Below are 17,806 nucleotides of genomic sequence, written 5' to 3'. Positions count from 1 at the left end.
GTTATACACATTATTGGAGTTTTACACACACTGACCGTAAGGTACAGGGTTGTAACATCAGAGTTCACAGTTTTAGGGTCCTCGACTTGCCGAGGAACTTTTGGCCTAAAAAAAATCTCTGTATCAAATGTGGCTAATTCACATTTAAAACCCTTTTCTGAGTTGTCAGAGCTTCGAAATAGTATTCTTCAGGAACACATTTGTTGTCTTGGTGCATGCTGGGCTTGCGTTCTCCAGCCCACCCTATCAGCATGACCACCAGCTCCTTGCTGGGAGTGAGCCAGGAGAGTTCAGGGGCAGAATCAGTACAACATAAGTCATTCACAAAGACACTAGTATCTGACAGGGCTTACAGGGGGCTGAAGCCCTGCAGGATTTTGCTTCAGTATCCAAGTGCCTTTGAAACTCTACCATGCCACTCGGTTACATGCCAACCACCAACGTCTGCCTAAGCTCACTACATGCAACGGTCTTTCATCAGCAGAGGAGACCGTTCTAGTGTCTTACATCCTGGTCCCAAGCCAGTGGATTACAGAGATAAATAGGTATAGACAGGCAATACAAGGACACTGGGGCACTGACTGAGAACTGTGAAGTTTTGTTTTTCCAATAAAAGCAGCTACACTAGGCAACACCCTGTGGACGGTGCCCTTGATTTGCCTGAGTCTGATTGAATATGGATCTTTAGACTACCTTCTTCACTGTTGATACCAACTTTTACCCTCAACATCTTGTCACTGTCATGAGGATTTTATTGAGTCTCACTCCTATATATCTGAGTAAACAAGACCACTCCCTCTACTAAATGGAAGGGCCGTTGTCTGTCATTAGGGTATGCAGGAGGCTCCAAACATATAGTCAAGAAAATGTAGCACCACAGAAGTCTCCACGAGGAAACAAGAATATTCATCCAGGGCTAAGAGCGTGTATTATTCTGAGGAGATTGACCTACAGATCTCTGCTGCTAAGGTTGTTCGAACCACAAATGACAGCTTGTCCAGAATGAGTGGCCTTTGGATTTAGGCTCTACTAGAGGTCAAACAGATGAGGTAATGTACGGTGTCCGCAAACATAGGGCCCAAGACTGGATACCACAGGGGTTCACTGTGGCTGTTATGTGCAGTATACATTACTTGCTGGTGTAGCACTGAGGTATCCACATGTGGGTCTCTAGTATGATCTTTCTGTCTCTAAAGGCTAAAATTGCTTGTTGAAATTACTTCCTCTTCTCATCTACTTACTCTGCTTTCCATTTTCTCACTTTTTTCAAATCTTCTCCTTCCCCTCTTTGTGGTTGGTTTGACACTGCAATTGTAATTACGTCAATTGATTGGGCAGAAGTTGTGCGCTTCTACTTACAATGAGAGGTTTTATTACACGTCTAGCTTGTTTTAAAGTCTATACTCAAAACAATATTTCATGAGTAGCATGTGTGTATTACAGTACTTTATAGATCTGGCACAACAGCTTTAGGTTCAGCCAATCTCTTCAGCTCTCTTCACCCATTGGCTTACTTACTTGTCATTCATGTTCAGTTTCTGTCCATTACAACTTATAGAAAGGAGCAATGGGTCAGCCCACTTCAGCCATTGATTCTATTGCCCCTTGAGTAACATAATTTTACCTGATCACATGTGCCAAAAATGAGTGTGCTTCAGTACTGGGGTTTGTGCACCAGGCACATTAGCTTGCAATATCTTTTTTATAAAGCTCTTTTTTTATCTTTCCTTCACTTTTTTATTGTGTTGGTTTTTTGAGCCACCAACAATACCTTTTCAAAAAGGTAACTCGTTGCAAAGTTTAGCTTTTACCTACTTCTAAGTGCAGGTACATCCTTGCCATATTTATGAGGCGCAAAATGTGGTACAAAAGGGGGTGGTGATGGACGGAGCATCTGAACCAATCAAACACTCACACCCAGTCAACAGATTTTGGTTAAATCCATCACCGTTTTTTTTAGCCCACTCTGCCACCCCAGTTCAGACATGGCCATATGCATATAAGTCTGACCCTGTGCCTCATGGGAACAGTCCAGCCCGCACTGCCAAGCCATGCCTTCCCTGGACCAGAAACAAGCTTCCGAGGACCGGTTTCTGGCATTTCAGCCGTCTTCAGCCCGGCTTGCTTGAATCCAGTGGCAAAGTGAGCAAGGGACTCACGTCTGAGCATACCCTGCCAACTTATGGCGAACAAAGTGGTACAAAAGGGGGTGGTGATGGACGGAGCATCTGAACCAATCAAACACTCACACCCAGTCAACAGATCTGGGTTTAATCCATCACGAACTGCAACCCACTTAATACATTATTTTTTGAGGTTAATGAATGATAAACACTGAAATGTCATTGCACTCCTTTTGTCAATTTTTATTGAAACAATTGAGCAGAAATGGGCGGGCTGTAGCTTCCTGTAACTCATGAAAGTAGGTACCATCGCTGTATTAATGTTACTGTATAGGGACCAGAAGATGCACCTAGACATACCCGGTTGCACATAATATTGTTATGCTACAATATGATGAAATTGTTCAATAAATTCAGTTTTATTTTAAATAAATTTAAAAGAAAAGTATATTGTACATTTTGTAATGTTTTCTGAAATAAACAATAAGGGAAGTGATGTTGGGCTTATAGGGGATAAGGGTGGGAATATTCCCCCAAAAATATTAGTATATATATTTGGATGTGTATATTAAATAAAAAAAATTCTAAAACAATTCAGAGTGCAGTGTACGATTTATAGTGAATAAGGCTGTGGACATTTAAAAATGTTATTTGAAGTTAGAATTTTTTTTTTTTTAAATTGATTTTTACTTTTTGAAAATCATTTGAAATAGTTATCATATTTTAGTTTATATTTGAAAACAATTTCGAAAATGTGTTAACATATTTTTTATTAAAATTGTATTAAATATTACGTGATATTTTAAGACTTTGTACCACTAACCAAATTTAGTAGTCTATTGGTGTTATTTTGGTTCATTTCTGGAAGTCACTGTTGGGTGTTGCTCTACATCAGTAAAGGCAAGTTAATTTTTACCAATTTTTAAGGTGTTTGTAAGGTTGAGGGTATGTAGTAAGGTTGTATATATGATGTGTGTGTGGTATCATTGGTAATTATTTTATGTTTTATTGTTTTTTACGCTATTTGTATTAAGTTATTTTATTATGTATTTTAGCAAGTGAAGGGTTTTGTAATGTAAGTTATGTGTAGTATATGTATTGCTATTTTTGTGTAGTTTAATATTATGTATGGATAAATTTGGGCATGCAGTGTCTTGTGCGGTAACGTGTTTTATCTATTTGTTGCAGGTTCCCTTTTCCTCAATGTTCCTAAGGGAAATCAGATGTACTTTTTATTGCAAGGAAATATGAATTCGTTTTTTATAAACTCATTTTTTATATAGATTTCCTTGTTTTTCACGTTTCCTGGAGTGGTTCCTTTCTTTAAATATATTTATCTGGTTTTCCTATGCAACCTACAGCATATGGATTGTTTTGAGAGGTTGCTTTTTTACGTACATTTTTCCATTTTTGGTAGGCTTTTACTATTGTTCTAACTACTTTTTGGTGGATTACTCTTTTAAACTATGTGGATTTCTAGAGAAAGATCTGCAGCAATAAAACTGTAAGTTTATTTTATTAATTTACTGTTGGGAAGAAAGGTGATATATTTAAAAGAAAGATATGTTGATATATTTATTATGTTGTTTTGTTGAAAATATGTAATGTATTTATTTAATTATGTGTAATTACTTAGTTCGTTTTATTTTTTTAATAATTTAAAATACATTTTTAAATGCTAGTATTAATATTTCTATTATCTCAGTAAGGAATACAAAATGAAGTATAATAGAGGGCCTCATTACGACCATGGCGATCCATGAACTGAAACATCTTTCTGCCAGTTTGTCCGCCCCAATACCTGGCAGTCTGACCACCGGATTACAAGCAGGGTGGGGGGACCGCTTTAGGACCTCCACCTCTGCCCCATTCCTGCTACCTTGGTGGCAGTGGGAGGGGCAGAGACAGACAATGGAGGTGCTCCCTGCTCCTGCACTGCCTACCACATTACGACCTGCCTTTCCGCCCACCATAAAAAGGTGGGGACACTGCCATGAAAAGATCAGCGGAAAGGTAGGTAAAGGGCCACTAAAAGAGCCCCAGGGTGAATAAGGACACGTGAACTGTGGCCAGAGCTCATAATGTTCCCCTTATGCCAGCACTGTCGGTGCGTACACTGTTTGCCATTAACAACATGCTGCATGGAAACAGCTCGCCCGACTTGCAGAGGGTGCAGCAGTGCACCCGCATTGGCTTCAGGCTCTCTCCTAGAGCCAAAGCATTCCACTGCTGCGGCTATGCAGCCGACACACCACTAGCCAGAGTGATCCCGTATTGTCTGGATGCTGCCTAGGTGGCATGTTCTCAACCACCGCAGCGACTGGATGACTGTGTTTTATTAATATTTAAAAAAATATATTACAATTTTTTAGTGTACTATGTTGTCGTTTCTAAGGTGCCTGTTAGAATTTATAGGTTGTTTAGGGGATAGATTTGGCCATTACTTCTAAGTAGCCTTGCCCTTTGCGATTTATAAATAGTCTTACTTTGAAATGTAGCATTTCAGACATTTTTCTTGTTTGTTAGGTTAGTTTAGAACAGATTTCTGTAAGTGATTGTTCTATTCTAAGTTTTTGGCAGCTTTCCTCTTTTTGCAAGTTTTTTAGTAATTTGTATATCATAGGTTGAGTTCTGCCTAGTGTAGATTAGAAGGCTTTATACCACCCTTCCACTGCGTTGTGCTATCATAGACATTCAACCATGGTATCTGGAATTTTGGTTGACATCTGTGTCCTGACCTATGAGGTCATCCAACCCATGTATCCTCAAAGTAGATAATTAGGGGAGTAAGCTTGTCTTCATTATTTTGGTAATAGGGACTTTCTCTTTTAGTGTTGTAATGGTTGACTACTTCTGTCACAGGGAAGTAGGCTAATGCAATCATTTTGTTAACTTCAAAGGCAAACTGGCTGTGGGTGGAGTATTGCAAAAAACACAGTTGATGGACAGAATGTAGAACAATGTCATACATTCACCCCAGTACAAGGATCTGGGCCTAAATCCATCGTTTCTTTGCACTCCACACCGCCCTGGGTTAGACAATGGCTATATGCAAATCAGCTCTGACCTTATGCCTCATGGGAACAGTCCAGTCCGAACTACCAAGCCATGTCTTTCGCAGACCGGAATCAAGCATCCAAGGACCGGTTTCTGGCTATCAGCCTTCATCAGCCTGGATAGCTTGACTCCAGTGGTGTGGAGAGCCTGGGACTCACGTCTGAGCATACCCAGCCCACTCGGGGTGAAAATTGCAAAAAACACAGTTGATGGACAGAATGTAGAACAATGTCATACATTCACCCCAGTACAAGGATCTGGGCCTAAATCCATCGTTTTTTTGCACTCCACACCACCCTGGGTTAGACACTGGCTATATGCAAATCAGCTCTGACCCTGTGCCTCATGGGAACAGTCCAGTCCGAACTACCAAGCCATGTCTTTCCCAGACCGGAATCAAGCATCCAAGGACCGGTTTCTGGCTATCAGCCTTCATCAGCCTGGATAGCTTGACTCCAGTGGTGTGGAGAGCCTGGGACTCACGTCTTTTGTACCGCTTTTGGCAGCCATAAGTGTGGCAGGGTATGCTCAGACGTGAGTCCCTTGCTCATTTTGTCACTGGATTCAAGCAAGCCGGGCTGAAGACGGCTGGAATGCCAGAAACCGGTCCTTGGAAGCTTGTTTCGGTCCAGGGAAGACATGGCTTGGCAATTCGGGCTGGACTGTTCCCATGAGGCACAGGGTCAGACTGATTTGCATATAGCCATGTCTGAACTGGGGTGGCAGAGTGGGCTAAAGAACGGTGATGGATTAAACCCAGATCTTTTGACTGGGTGTGAGTGTTTGCTTGATTCAGATGCTCCGTCCATCACCACCCCCTTTTGTACCGCTTGTGGGTGGAGTATTCCACACTTAGGGCCTTATTAAGAGTACATCAGTCCATAGGACCACCATACTTCCGACAATTGTGGCGGTCGGGCTACCAGGGATCCAGTCATGCAGGGGTCAGGGAGCTGGAATATGCTACCAGTGGCACAGCGGCACCGCTGAGCATATTATGAGTTACCTGTCTGCCACCCCTTTTATGGTGGTGAGCCCACCATGAGAAGGGTGTCAGAGAGGCAATCAAGGGGGCTCTAACAAGGCCCTCTGCCGCTCCTGGGCCTGGGGTTTCATGCGGAGGGCACATGTTGTGCCCCCCCCCCTGGATTTGCACCTCCAGTTCCTACACGGTGTAACATACATGCAACACTGTGCAGGAATGTGCGGTCATTGCTCTCATGATGGCACTCTGTATGTTAGGGTCTCCGATAAGCCTAACAGACCACTGCCATCAGACCGCTGTTGCAATGCCCGCCCACTGTGGATTACCCTAAAGATCCAGAAGGCGGGCATACTATGGGGCCGATTCCGATTCGGGAAAAACCACTCCGAATAGCCGTACGGAGCGGTTTTCCCGTACGAATCGTACCCTGCAACCTCCCCCGTACGTACGATTCATACGATTCGTACCAGAATCGTACAAAGGTACAAAGACCGTACGACTCTAATCTCTGTACGATACTCTCTGTGAACCCGCTGTACGCGACATCCGTACGGCTCGAAGCAGGTTTTTCCCGACCCAGCAAGTACGATTCTTGTCGGGTACGCACCGTACGACGCTTTTTTTAACGGGAGCCCAAAACGTCAAGAGAAGCAGAGTACGCCTCGAAACAGGTACGGATCGCCCCCCCCCCCGGGTATGGTGCATACACCCCATGTCTGCAGGGGTATGGTTCGTACCCCTGCGATCATGGGGTGTACGGTTCATACCCCTGCGATCATGGGGTGTACGCACCGTACCCCATGATCACAGGGTGTATGGTACGTACACCCTGCGATCATGGGGTACAGTGCATACACCCCATGATCGCAGGGGTACGAACCGTACCCCTGCGATCATGGGGTGTACGCACCGTACGGTGTGTATGTGATTGTGTGCCCTTACCTGATGTGGACCGTACGAATCGCGTCCTCATACCCCGGTCCGGATTGTACTCGTCGGGTCGTACAGCATGTTTACGAATCGTACGGAGAGGGCTCCGAATACGATTCAGATGGACGCTTTTTTTCCCGGAATGGAATCGGCCCCAATGTGTTTGGTGGTCATCCAAAGAACAATGCATTGGCGGCAGTGCTGGTCAACCACAAAAGTCAGAATTAGACCCTTAGTGCAGATTTCTGTAGGTGACACCATATACCTTGATTAAAATGGCATTAACATACCTGTATGACTGTGTGGGGGTATATTTTAGGAAAGATTTGGCGGCAGTGCTGGTCAACCACAAAAGTCAGAATTAGACCCTTAGTGCAGATTTCTGTAGGTGACACCATATACCTTGATTAAAATGGCATTAACATAGCTGTATGACTGTGTGGGGGTATATTTTAGGAAAGATTGGATCATAGCTTGTTTAAAGTTAATTATAATTGTTTTGGGATAGTAATTGGTTGTCTGTTGCTTAATGTGGTTTAGCAGTTCTATTTAGGCGCTGCCTTGCTTGTTTGGAAGTAATGTATGCAAAAAAAGTATATTCGTTTTTTTCTAATTCAGCATGTAAGATGTATAATTGATAGAATGGATCTGCTTAGGCATGGTTGACAGCAGCTCTGGCCCATTTACAGGGAAATATTTGATCGCACTGTAAGTTCAAAATAAGAAAGGACTGGTAGGCCAATATGTAGTAATTGGCAAGAAGGTCTAAAAGCATTGGCCTGCTAAGAAAAGTATAAAATTGTAGACCAAGGGCAATTTGAAAAAAATGGGGCTGAGGGCATTAATGCCAAACAGTGGGAGGATTGGTTTATTTATGTCAATGGAACAAATGAGAATAACTTGTGCATTAGGATGATATTTTTCTTTGTACTTGGTATGTCAAAAGAACCACAACGTAAATTATAATCCTGACCGTGCTGACTTATTAAAATAACCTTCTGACATATTCAAAAAGCATACTTGAACTTTGTTTGACTTACAATGAACTCAGTCTAAACTGTAAACAATAATATTAAAATGGTTGCATACCATATATCTTCTGGATGCCTTGTAAGTCATCATTAGGAAGTTTGAAGTTGTCGGTTTCCATATATTGGTAAAACGGCGCCATGATGGCAGTAGGGTCATTTGAATGCTCCAAGCCTAATGCGTGACCAAGTTCATGAACAGCTACCAGAAATAGGTCATTTCCTGCGGAAAAGCACAGAAATAATTGATCAGCTAAGTCATTATGGCAAAGGTACCTGGAAATTACATTTAAATTGTTCGATTAAATCACAAAGGTATTGAAACTAAATGCAATTAAAACAATTAGATATGTTTTGGCATTATCAACATTCATTTAAGGGCACAATCAGTATCATACATCTTATCACATGTACCAACATTGTACTTCCCACTAATTCCCATTGAATCCCACTAATTACTTCTGTTCTGGTTGGGCATGCAAAACATCGTTTTCACATAGAAGTGAACGTACGTTCCCCATGCACTTAGAGAAAACTCCAAGGAGCCTAGTCACACCTTGCATTTTGTAGTATGATTAGTAGTACAATAGTAGCACCACTTGCCTACAATAAAATGTTATTCACTGAGGCACATGCGGATGTCTCTGACCCTACCTCTCTCACCTTTAATGTGCAGAGATCTCTGTTCTGATGTAGGGATGCCTACTTTTTTGTAGTAAATGTGTGAGGGACATGGAGAGTGGCTGAAAAATAGGAAAATATTGGTACAAAATGGAAGGGGTTTGGAGAGGAGTAAGGATGGGCTTAGGGAGGGCTAAGAAGGAATGTAGGGAGGAATATACACCCACCCACAAACGAGTACGTGCATTCCTTTTAACACACTGCACTTGTCAATTTACTATGCCAAAACGTATCCAAAACAGTGGTAAAAACACTCTTTTTCAGAACTGAAGTCCTGCCACACATATGGGCTGCCACTGGTACTGCAATACCCTCGAACAGAAAATAATGGAGGCAGAGACTTAAAAAAGAACCCTGAAGGAACTAATGTAAAATGAATTATTTCTTTATTCCAATTTAAAAATAAATATATATGTATTTTAATGCCAAATAAAGGATATATAATTAAACATGAATACAATGTTGTTATAAAATATTTGAATAACTTTTTTAATTGAAAAATGAAAAGTAATTAATTGTTTTAAACATTCTTGAATGTATTATATTAATATCTTGTAGTAAATTTTAATATAAATTAAATACATATAAACACTTGCTTTGGGTGAGATTTTTGAAAAAATAATTATTTTAAAAACTGCTTTTATTTAACATATTTAAGTTAACTTATCTTTTAAATCAAAATCAAAATAATAGTGCAGTAACTTTTTTTGTACTTTGTTCTGCATTTAAAATAAAAATATTAAATTAAGATAAAATAATATTCAACATAAAAATATGTTCAGTTTTTAAGTTTTCAAAATGTACCTATACTTTACCATGGGGAGATCTGTGCCCCTGTGTCAGAAAGCTCTAGGTGTGTGCGAAAATGTACCAGTAGTGACTACACACATACATTTAGCTCAACCCTCCTGGTTTGAGTTGGTTACGCACCTACACTTTGTAGAAAATTTACACTTAGAAATGGTGAATAGCCAGAAGTAGTACATTTATTGCACAGTGTCAGAGTAAATTACACCTGTAGATTTACTTGCATGTAAATTTACCTTTGTGACCACGGCTGTCAAGTGTGACTAGGATATTATCTTCATTTTCCAAGGATAAAAGCCTGCTTTTTGCAGCTATAATTAAAAAAAAAGCTGACAGGTGTACTATCAGGCCTCCAACTCAATTTTTTAGTCCAGTCATATTCTAAATCAGAGCCTAGAACCAAGGAGAAGAAGCATGCATTGAATTCTACTATTTCTATAAATGTACATCTGTGGGAATGTACACTTATGTGCATCCACTGTTAGGCAGATTCTAAGTTAATCATAGGAGGAAATCTGTCAAATGTAGATTGTTACATGCCTGTGCAGAATATACCCATGTTTTTTTCTAGTGCTTCTTTGTATAATAGACACAGGTGATTACCTAACATGCAGATTATAGTGTTTAATGTGTATTCTCATGTTCATGTTAACTTTGAACTGAAGTACAATTTCACTAGATTTTGGTCCTAATTTGGATGAGGGATGCAAGGTCAATTAGTCAATAGGCAGCTGAGTAATGAAATGACTGCTTGCGCCATCTTACATTAAGCCCACCCACCGTAGTTAGGATTTTTTATTTGCAAAAGGAGGAATTTTATCTGAAAACGCTTCCGCTAACACGGCAGGAGCCCTTGTGGAAAATGTATGCAGAACCGGCTGTCCTACCATGCAGTGGTGACATGACAGACTGCCCAGCATTCTGTTTGCTCTTCAGACACAAAACCCAAAAAGCAGGGTATTATTTTAGAAAAAAAACTCCAAGGGCCTGATTATGTGTACGGCGGTCCCAGGACTGCCTTACTCGCAGTGGCGGTCCGACCGCCGCAAACTCGGAGGTCGGATCCCCTGTTTACAAGTGTGGTGGTTGGACTGCAGCTACCCTGACACAAGCCCGCCAACACTGCCAAGATCCTGGACCATGCTACAGTCGGGGAAGCTGACCACAATTGCGGCAGTGCCGATGCCACACCACCATGCATATTAAGAGTTGGCTTTCCAACAGACTTTTCAGCCTTTTCATGCTGGGGATCCCGCCATGAAAAGGTTGGTAGAAAGGCAGAGTGGAAGCGTCAAACAGGCCCCCCTACCATTTTCACCCATTGGGCATTGTGGCTGGGGGCAGGTGGTTTTCAAAGATGTATTAGCTAAAATGTTAAGTGGTGCAATTGTCCTAAGTCTATGGGTCAGAGCGGAGCATTTGTTAACTATAGAAAGGTACCATTAGACCTGTTATGCTTAGTGCGGTCGTCCCCAAACTTATTGCGAGCTTACCCCTACCTTTTGCTGTATCATTTTGTTAGCCTTAGGACAATGATCACTTTACCAACACTAATCAGTGCTAAAATACATGTGCTTCTCCCCTAAACATGTTGACATTGGTCTATACCTGATTGGCATGTTTAGTTCACCTGCAAGTCTGTTGTAAAGTGGTGTACCACATAACCAGGACCTGTAATCTAAATGCTACTAGTGGGCCTGCAGCACTGGTTGTGCTATCCGCACATGTAGACTTATAACCTTTCTCATGGATGCCACTGCAAGGCAGGTATGTGAAGTTTTACAGACACTTCAACTTGGCATTTAAAAGCACTTGCCAAACCTTGAACTCCCCTTTTATTACACATATATCACTTCTAAGGTAGGCCCTAGGTAGCATTAAGCACAGGGTGCTGTGTATGTAAAAGGTAGGACATCATCATCTTTATATTCTTCATTTTGGCAGAATAGCCACAAAAGAGCATGTTAAAAGACAGTGAATAAAAATAAATAAGACAATAAAATCATCATACAGAACCTTCGATTCATAAAAACCTTCATACAAATCTAAAGTTCCTAAAACCCAAGAGACGGCAGACTGATAAGATCCTCTTCCTTCTAATGCCTTGATATAACAGACAAAAAAATGCAACATGCTCACTTCTTTCCACCACCTGAGAGTAAAAAGGACAGAACCTGCCATGGCCACAGGGGTAACACTCCCATTTGGCTGCAAAGGAGCAATGTGCGTGGTCCCCATGCAAAATTCAATATAGGCAAGGAGGGGGTTCAAACTCATCTAAGAATGACTCCAGGTGATAATCTACGTTAAACACGATGAAGGGTTCAGTGAGAGATCAAGCCCTAGGAGAGTATAGATTTGAGTTGTCAATATGTCGCCAATAGGCATCTTTTAACTTACTTGGATACTAAGATGGCATCAGCGGGGGAGTACCAGAGGTTCTCGTACCTAATTAGACCCAGTCGATCTTTTATGGTCCTAAGGCAAGCAATCTTACAAGCCTCAGAACATCTTCTAGTTCCCCCAACAATGGCATAAGCTCTGGCACTACCCAAAGTATCAACCAATACAGCAACAGTTGAAACCCAGCTAGATCATTGATTCGTCTAAGACCATCGTCTAACTGTTGCGGGACAAGCAGTTCCTGGCTGGAAGATGGTTTAAACTCCTCATAAAGCTGTTTCTATTATCTCTTAGGGTCTATTGTCTTGAAAACTCCATAGGGTTGAAAACCATGGGCCGGATTCACAAAGGTAACCTGAGACGAAAGTCTAACTTTACAAATTTGACTCTTCAGCTAAGCCTGCCTTCTCGGTTCCAAGCAAACAGAGGGTGAGCACAAGTTAATTTATGGTTTAAATCTCTTTATTGAAATTTCAAACAACACAATTATAATCATGCAGGTTTGGCTATCGTACCATCAATATTGCATAGCATGGTGCTCAAAAAAGACTAGATCAGGTCTACAAGCACAATATGGGACTCATTCCAAAACAGGAAAATCTTACATGTAATGGAGTTGAAAAGGAAAAGGGAAAAAAACACAGCACTCGTTAATTTAAAGTATGTATCTAGTTTACCCTGACTAAGATTGTGGTCCATATGTGGACAAGGTGCAAACCTCTGCCAACTAGAGACCCACTTTTTAAAAGAGACAATTTTTTTTATATTGGTGCCTTTAGCATGTCTCATTCTTCCATGCTCTTTAGCAGTGATTCTTAACCTTTTGACTTGTGTAGACTCCCAATTAATCATTACAGGAATCTGGGAATCCCCACAGAGTCAATATTGGGAGCCAGGGACATCCAGACCAAACAATTTCTGGGATTTGTTGTTATCTTATGTTAGTTCGATTTGTGTGGCGCAACTTATCAAGCGTGATGGCATCCAGGATCTAAACTTCAAAATAAAACACAAAAATACAAAAACAAGCATACACCAAACAAATGTTCAAATATTGACACACTTTGCTTAATTCAGAATCAAATGTAGGGAAAACGTAAACATTTTCAATTTTGCTTCTTTATTTGTATATAGTTTATTAATTTAAATGTAGTAATGTTATTATCATTTAAATTTGTGAAACAGTCATGGTACCCCTGAGTAGGTATTGTGGACTGACAGAGGTCCGAGGACTACAAGTAAGAACCACTGCTCTATAGAATCTGATCATAAAAGAGGCAAAGGCTTATTAGCAAAAGACAGCTCTTTGAATAGATATCATTTACATGACAATCAAATGTGCTGGGGTTTGTTAAAAGCTAAAAGTTGTTTCCTAGGCTATCCTTAATCAACATTGACTTTTCACTGCATTTGAACAAACAGCTAATGCTGCATACAAAGAAAAAACAGATTTATTTAATTCACTGTTTGGGATGCCACAGCACCTGCCTCAACCCTAATTTCAGTGTCCATGCCTGTAATTGAGTCGAGAGAATCAAGAGTTGAAATTCACCAATTATAGAGCGAATATCCCATCATGCTCAACTCTAAAAAGAATATAACATGATCTCTCTGTGAAAAGCCATTGCATCACAAATTTGAATGTATAAATATAGACAGAACTGCATTATCTTTAAATGAATGTCATGTGAGGAAAAAAGAGACTGGCCAATATGAGAGATATGTGAAGGGGACAGGACATTTTTAAATGCAGTTGGAAGGGTCAAGTATTATCTAGTGGCAAGGAGGAAGGGAAATGGCATATTGCTAAAGATTAGGGTAGATACCCAGTCACTCAGATGAGGGTGCAAGGTTGAACAGGTAATAACAGATAAGGGGCCATAAGTTGGGCGGTAATGTGAACAAGGAGTGAGCCAAGGCTGTCTAACAAGGACCTGGGAGGATCCAGACTGAAAAGTGAGGATGGACCTGGCAGTGCTAATATATTTGGAAGGAGCTGGGCAGAATTGTGTAGGCAAGGGCAGACAGGAAAAGCCACTGCAGACTGACAACTAGTTATGCTGGAAGAAGAGAATCACAATTGTCTCAAGGATCTCTTCAATATGTGTATACACTACCTGTCTTCTGAGGAATTTTCTTTCAAAAGACATTCTTTTTTGCTGTTCTAAAAAGTAACTACCTTCAAGATAAACACATGCAAACAAAGTTCAGTGGATGTTTGTCTATCAATGGCTACCATATAAGCAAACTGACAGAGTAAGAACTGAAATCCAGCTAGGCCATCCTGGAAGACACACCATGATGCATGAGTTACCTTTTTCTAATGGGTGCTTAAAACAGGGTTTCCTCTGGATTGTTGTATGGCATTGAAAAAACAGTAATGAACCACAACTCATGGCCAAATGCCTCTTTCAAGGCAATGGTCCTCTACCTCATCACACAGAGCCATGATATAGTTATCAGAAAATTTGCCCAGAGGATATTAATACTTCTCTTTAGTACATGGTCTCCTAACTGAAGATTAAAGTTTGGTTCTTACAAGTCATGGAGAAGCATATTTTGATTCTGGATATCTTTTTAGTTTTGGTAAAGGAAAGGACTTCTGACATAATGCACAGCTTAAGCAGAGGTACATGAAATGACAAGAAGGTACTGTGCCATTCTAAACATTACTAGAAGTAAACAATGAGAAACTGACAAAGACCCTCATATAATTATTTCAAATTAAAGCTTCTTATAGATCAAAGTTCATGTCCAATCTTGAATGAACGTAATTGGGCAAGTTGGAAGGAAGGGCAACAAAGATTTTGAAATACAATATCCTGTTTAAGGCACATCACAGTGTAATCCTTCATGGTTTGCCTTCCCAGTGAAACTCAATTAAAACTGAGATAACAAAGTAAGTTAGGAGCCACTGCTTATTTTAATGATGCCCTTTTCCAAACTGACCCCCAAAGTACATCACCAAGAATATCTTACTATAGGCTCAAAAACTGGACTTCAAAATCACATTTATTAAGAAATTTAAAAATAGTAACAACATAGTAACATGAAAGAAAAAATATATGCAGAGCAACGATCTTTACCTACGAGGTTCCAACTTTTTAAACTTTTAAAATGTTACTTCTGTATTATTGCTTGTGGGAAACGGGTCTAGGACCACAGGGGGGCTGGTTTTAAAATTGTGTACTGTGGGAATTATTAAGAGCATTGTCGGAGGGCTCTCAACTAAAAAAACGTTGTTCTTACTGATTAATCTTTGTGCAATTTGATTGTGTTATACTCCTTAGTTCTAAACGGAACTCATCTGAGCCCGGGCGGCCATCTTTGCTCAGCCACGCTCTGATTGGGGTCAGCGCTCCAGCCGCTGCACGCCGTCCTGTCATAATCCCTATTTAATGGGCGAGGATCGGACATGCAGCGCCTACGAGGTTCTGACTTTTTAAACTTTTAAAATTTTATTTCTATATTATTGCTTTTGGGAAACGTGTCTAGGACCACTGGAGGGCTTGTTTTAAAATTGTGTACAGTGGGAATTATTAAGAGCATTTTCAGGGGGCTCTCAACTAAAAAAACTTTGTTCTTTCTGATTAATCTTTGTGGAATTGGAGTGTGTTATACTCCTTAGTTCTAAACAGGATTCAGCTGAGCCCGGGCGGCCATCTTTGCTCAGCCACGCGCTGATTGCGGTCAGCGCTCCAGTCGCTGCACGCCGTCCTATCATAATCCTTATTTGATGGCCAATGATCGGACACGCAGTGGACGCGCGCTGATGGCCCGCCGAAGGCGCGCCAAAGGCAAGCCCGACTGCGCCTGTCCGCGTCCAACCGGGACCAGGGGCTACAACCCTGCTTATTTTCAGACCGCCCGGCTTACTTATTCCGTTAACCAACTCTTAGAGCTCCACAATTGTCACCACAATGACTGCGTGCAAGTGCAATTTGATACGGCTGATTGTATGCCAAATAGTTGCGATAAGTGTAGCCTGAGTTTGAACTTTGAGCCCCAAAAAATTCAACAAATCCTCTGTGACCCAACGCATTGTACTAAAACTCGGTATTCGAGTAGCCCGAATTCTATTAGCTCTGTTTTTAACTTTTATAAAATGAGTTGTTGTTCGCTTCCAAATCACAGAGCAGATATATTTGATTTTTTGACTAGCGCACAACCGGACACTATTTTCTTAACTGACACCTGGCTTCAGGGGAGTTCTGGCCCCAATGTAGCGGCCGCGCTACCTGCTGATTATTCCATTTTAAGATGTGATCGTGAAGACAGAATGGGTGGTGGGCTTGCTATTATTTTTAATAACCGGTATACATGTAAATCTGTCAAATTATTTTTTAAGGGATGTAAGGCTATGTCTTTTCAATTAGCCTTAACCCCCCATTTCACCCTTTCAGGAGATTTAATTTACCGCCCACTTGGGCCGGCTGCCGTTTGGGCCGCCTCTCTGCCAGATCTAATCGCCCCTTATTTGTTAAGAGCAGCTAATTTCACGATCATGGGGGACCTTAACCTTCACTTTGAATGATCCTACATGCTCGGTTAGTACTACTTTAATTACTTATCTAGCTGCTATGAATATCTCGCTTCATAGTAATGGTCCCACTCATGTGGCTGGCCATTTATTAGATCCCATTTTTTCAACCCTTCATAACGTATGCTGCTCCCCTGCTATCCCTGTCCTTTGGTCTGACCACTTTTCAGTTGATTTTAAGGTTACAATAGATTTAAATAACCTTTTTAATTCTGCTGTAGGTAATATGTTCAACTCCAGGAATTGGGGGAAATTAGACATGGAGGTTTTTGATACTCTTTTAATTAATACCATCCCTTCCATCAACCAGGTCTCTATGACAGACCTGGAGCTGATTAACAACTGGATCTCTAAATCTGTGAATACCTGCCTCCCCTTTTCTACTCAGAAGGTAAAAAACGATCACCCTCCTGCCCCTTGGTTTTCACATTGCCTTAAAACAGAAAAAAGTAAATGTAAAGCGCTGGAAAGGCGTTAGAGGAAGGATTATGCGTCTGAGTCCAAAATTGCTTATAATCAAGCAATTAGAAATGATCACTCCCTCTGTAATACTGCTCGCACAGACTATGTGAGTTCTACTATTACCAACGCCCGAAACTGCCCAAAAATCCTTTTTAAATTGGTGAAGGAACTCTCTGGAGCTGGTACCAAAGCTCCCCCTCCTATTCTCACGGAATCCCAATGTGAGGATCTTGCAGTGTTTTTTTTTAAACACAGTTCAGATAATTTACTCTGCATTAAATCCTGCACATTTGAACAATACACAGCCAACTTCTGCTGTTCCTCTACGATTCTCGGCCGAAAGTTGTACAGGAAAACGGTTCGAATAAATTAGAGCATTGGCTCTCGCTTGATTCCATCTCTTTTAGTCAGATTCTCGGTAGCCGGCAATCTGGTTCTCCTTTAGACCGGCACGCTGTCACTGTGTTGCAGACAATTGAGCCATCGACCATGAAATTGATTATGGGGCTAATGAATGCTTCCCTGCAAGAAGCAGTGATTCAACCTGAGTGGAAACATGCTATGATTCTTCCATTATTGAAGAAAGCTAGTGCTGATCCAACACAGCTATCGAACTTTCGCCCCATTTCTCTGCTTCCTTTTTTTTCAAAAGTGTTGGAAAAACACGTGAACCAACAATTGAATCAGTTTGTTGAGTCCCATGAGCTTCTACATCTCTCTCAGTCAGGTTTTCAGAAAGGTTTTTTGACTGAAACCACACTCCTAGGAGTGACTGAGTTGCTGCGTAGTC

The 17,806-nt window shown here is 41.1% G+C and overlaps 1 protein-coding gene across 2 annotated transcripts in view; it reads right to left on the bottom strand.

Moving 5' to 3' along the window:
- MMP16 (matrix metallopeptidase 16) overlaps positions 1-17,806 on the bottom strand; it is a 586,413-nt gene that overhangs the window by 191,216 nt on the left and 377,391 nt on the right. For both annotated transcript variants that reach the window (XM_078687068.1, XM_078687069.1), the window contains one exon: positions 8,185-8,346. In XM_078687068.1, the coding sequence (XP_078543194.1) occupies positions 8,185-8,346 (162 nt within the window). The remainder of the gene's footprint in view (positions 1-8,184; positions 8,347-17,806) is intronic.

The sequence above is a fragment of the Lissotriton helveticus genome, chromosome 4_1 (genome assembly GCF_964261635.1).
Source record: "Lissotriton helveticus chromosome 4_1, aLisHel1.1, whole genome shotgun sequence".
Classification (NCBI taxonomy): Eukaryota; Metazoa; Chordata; class Amphibia; order Caudata; family Salamandridae; genus Lissotriton; species Lissotriton helveticus.
This window is presented reverse-complemented; position numbering and strand designations above follow the sequence as displayed.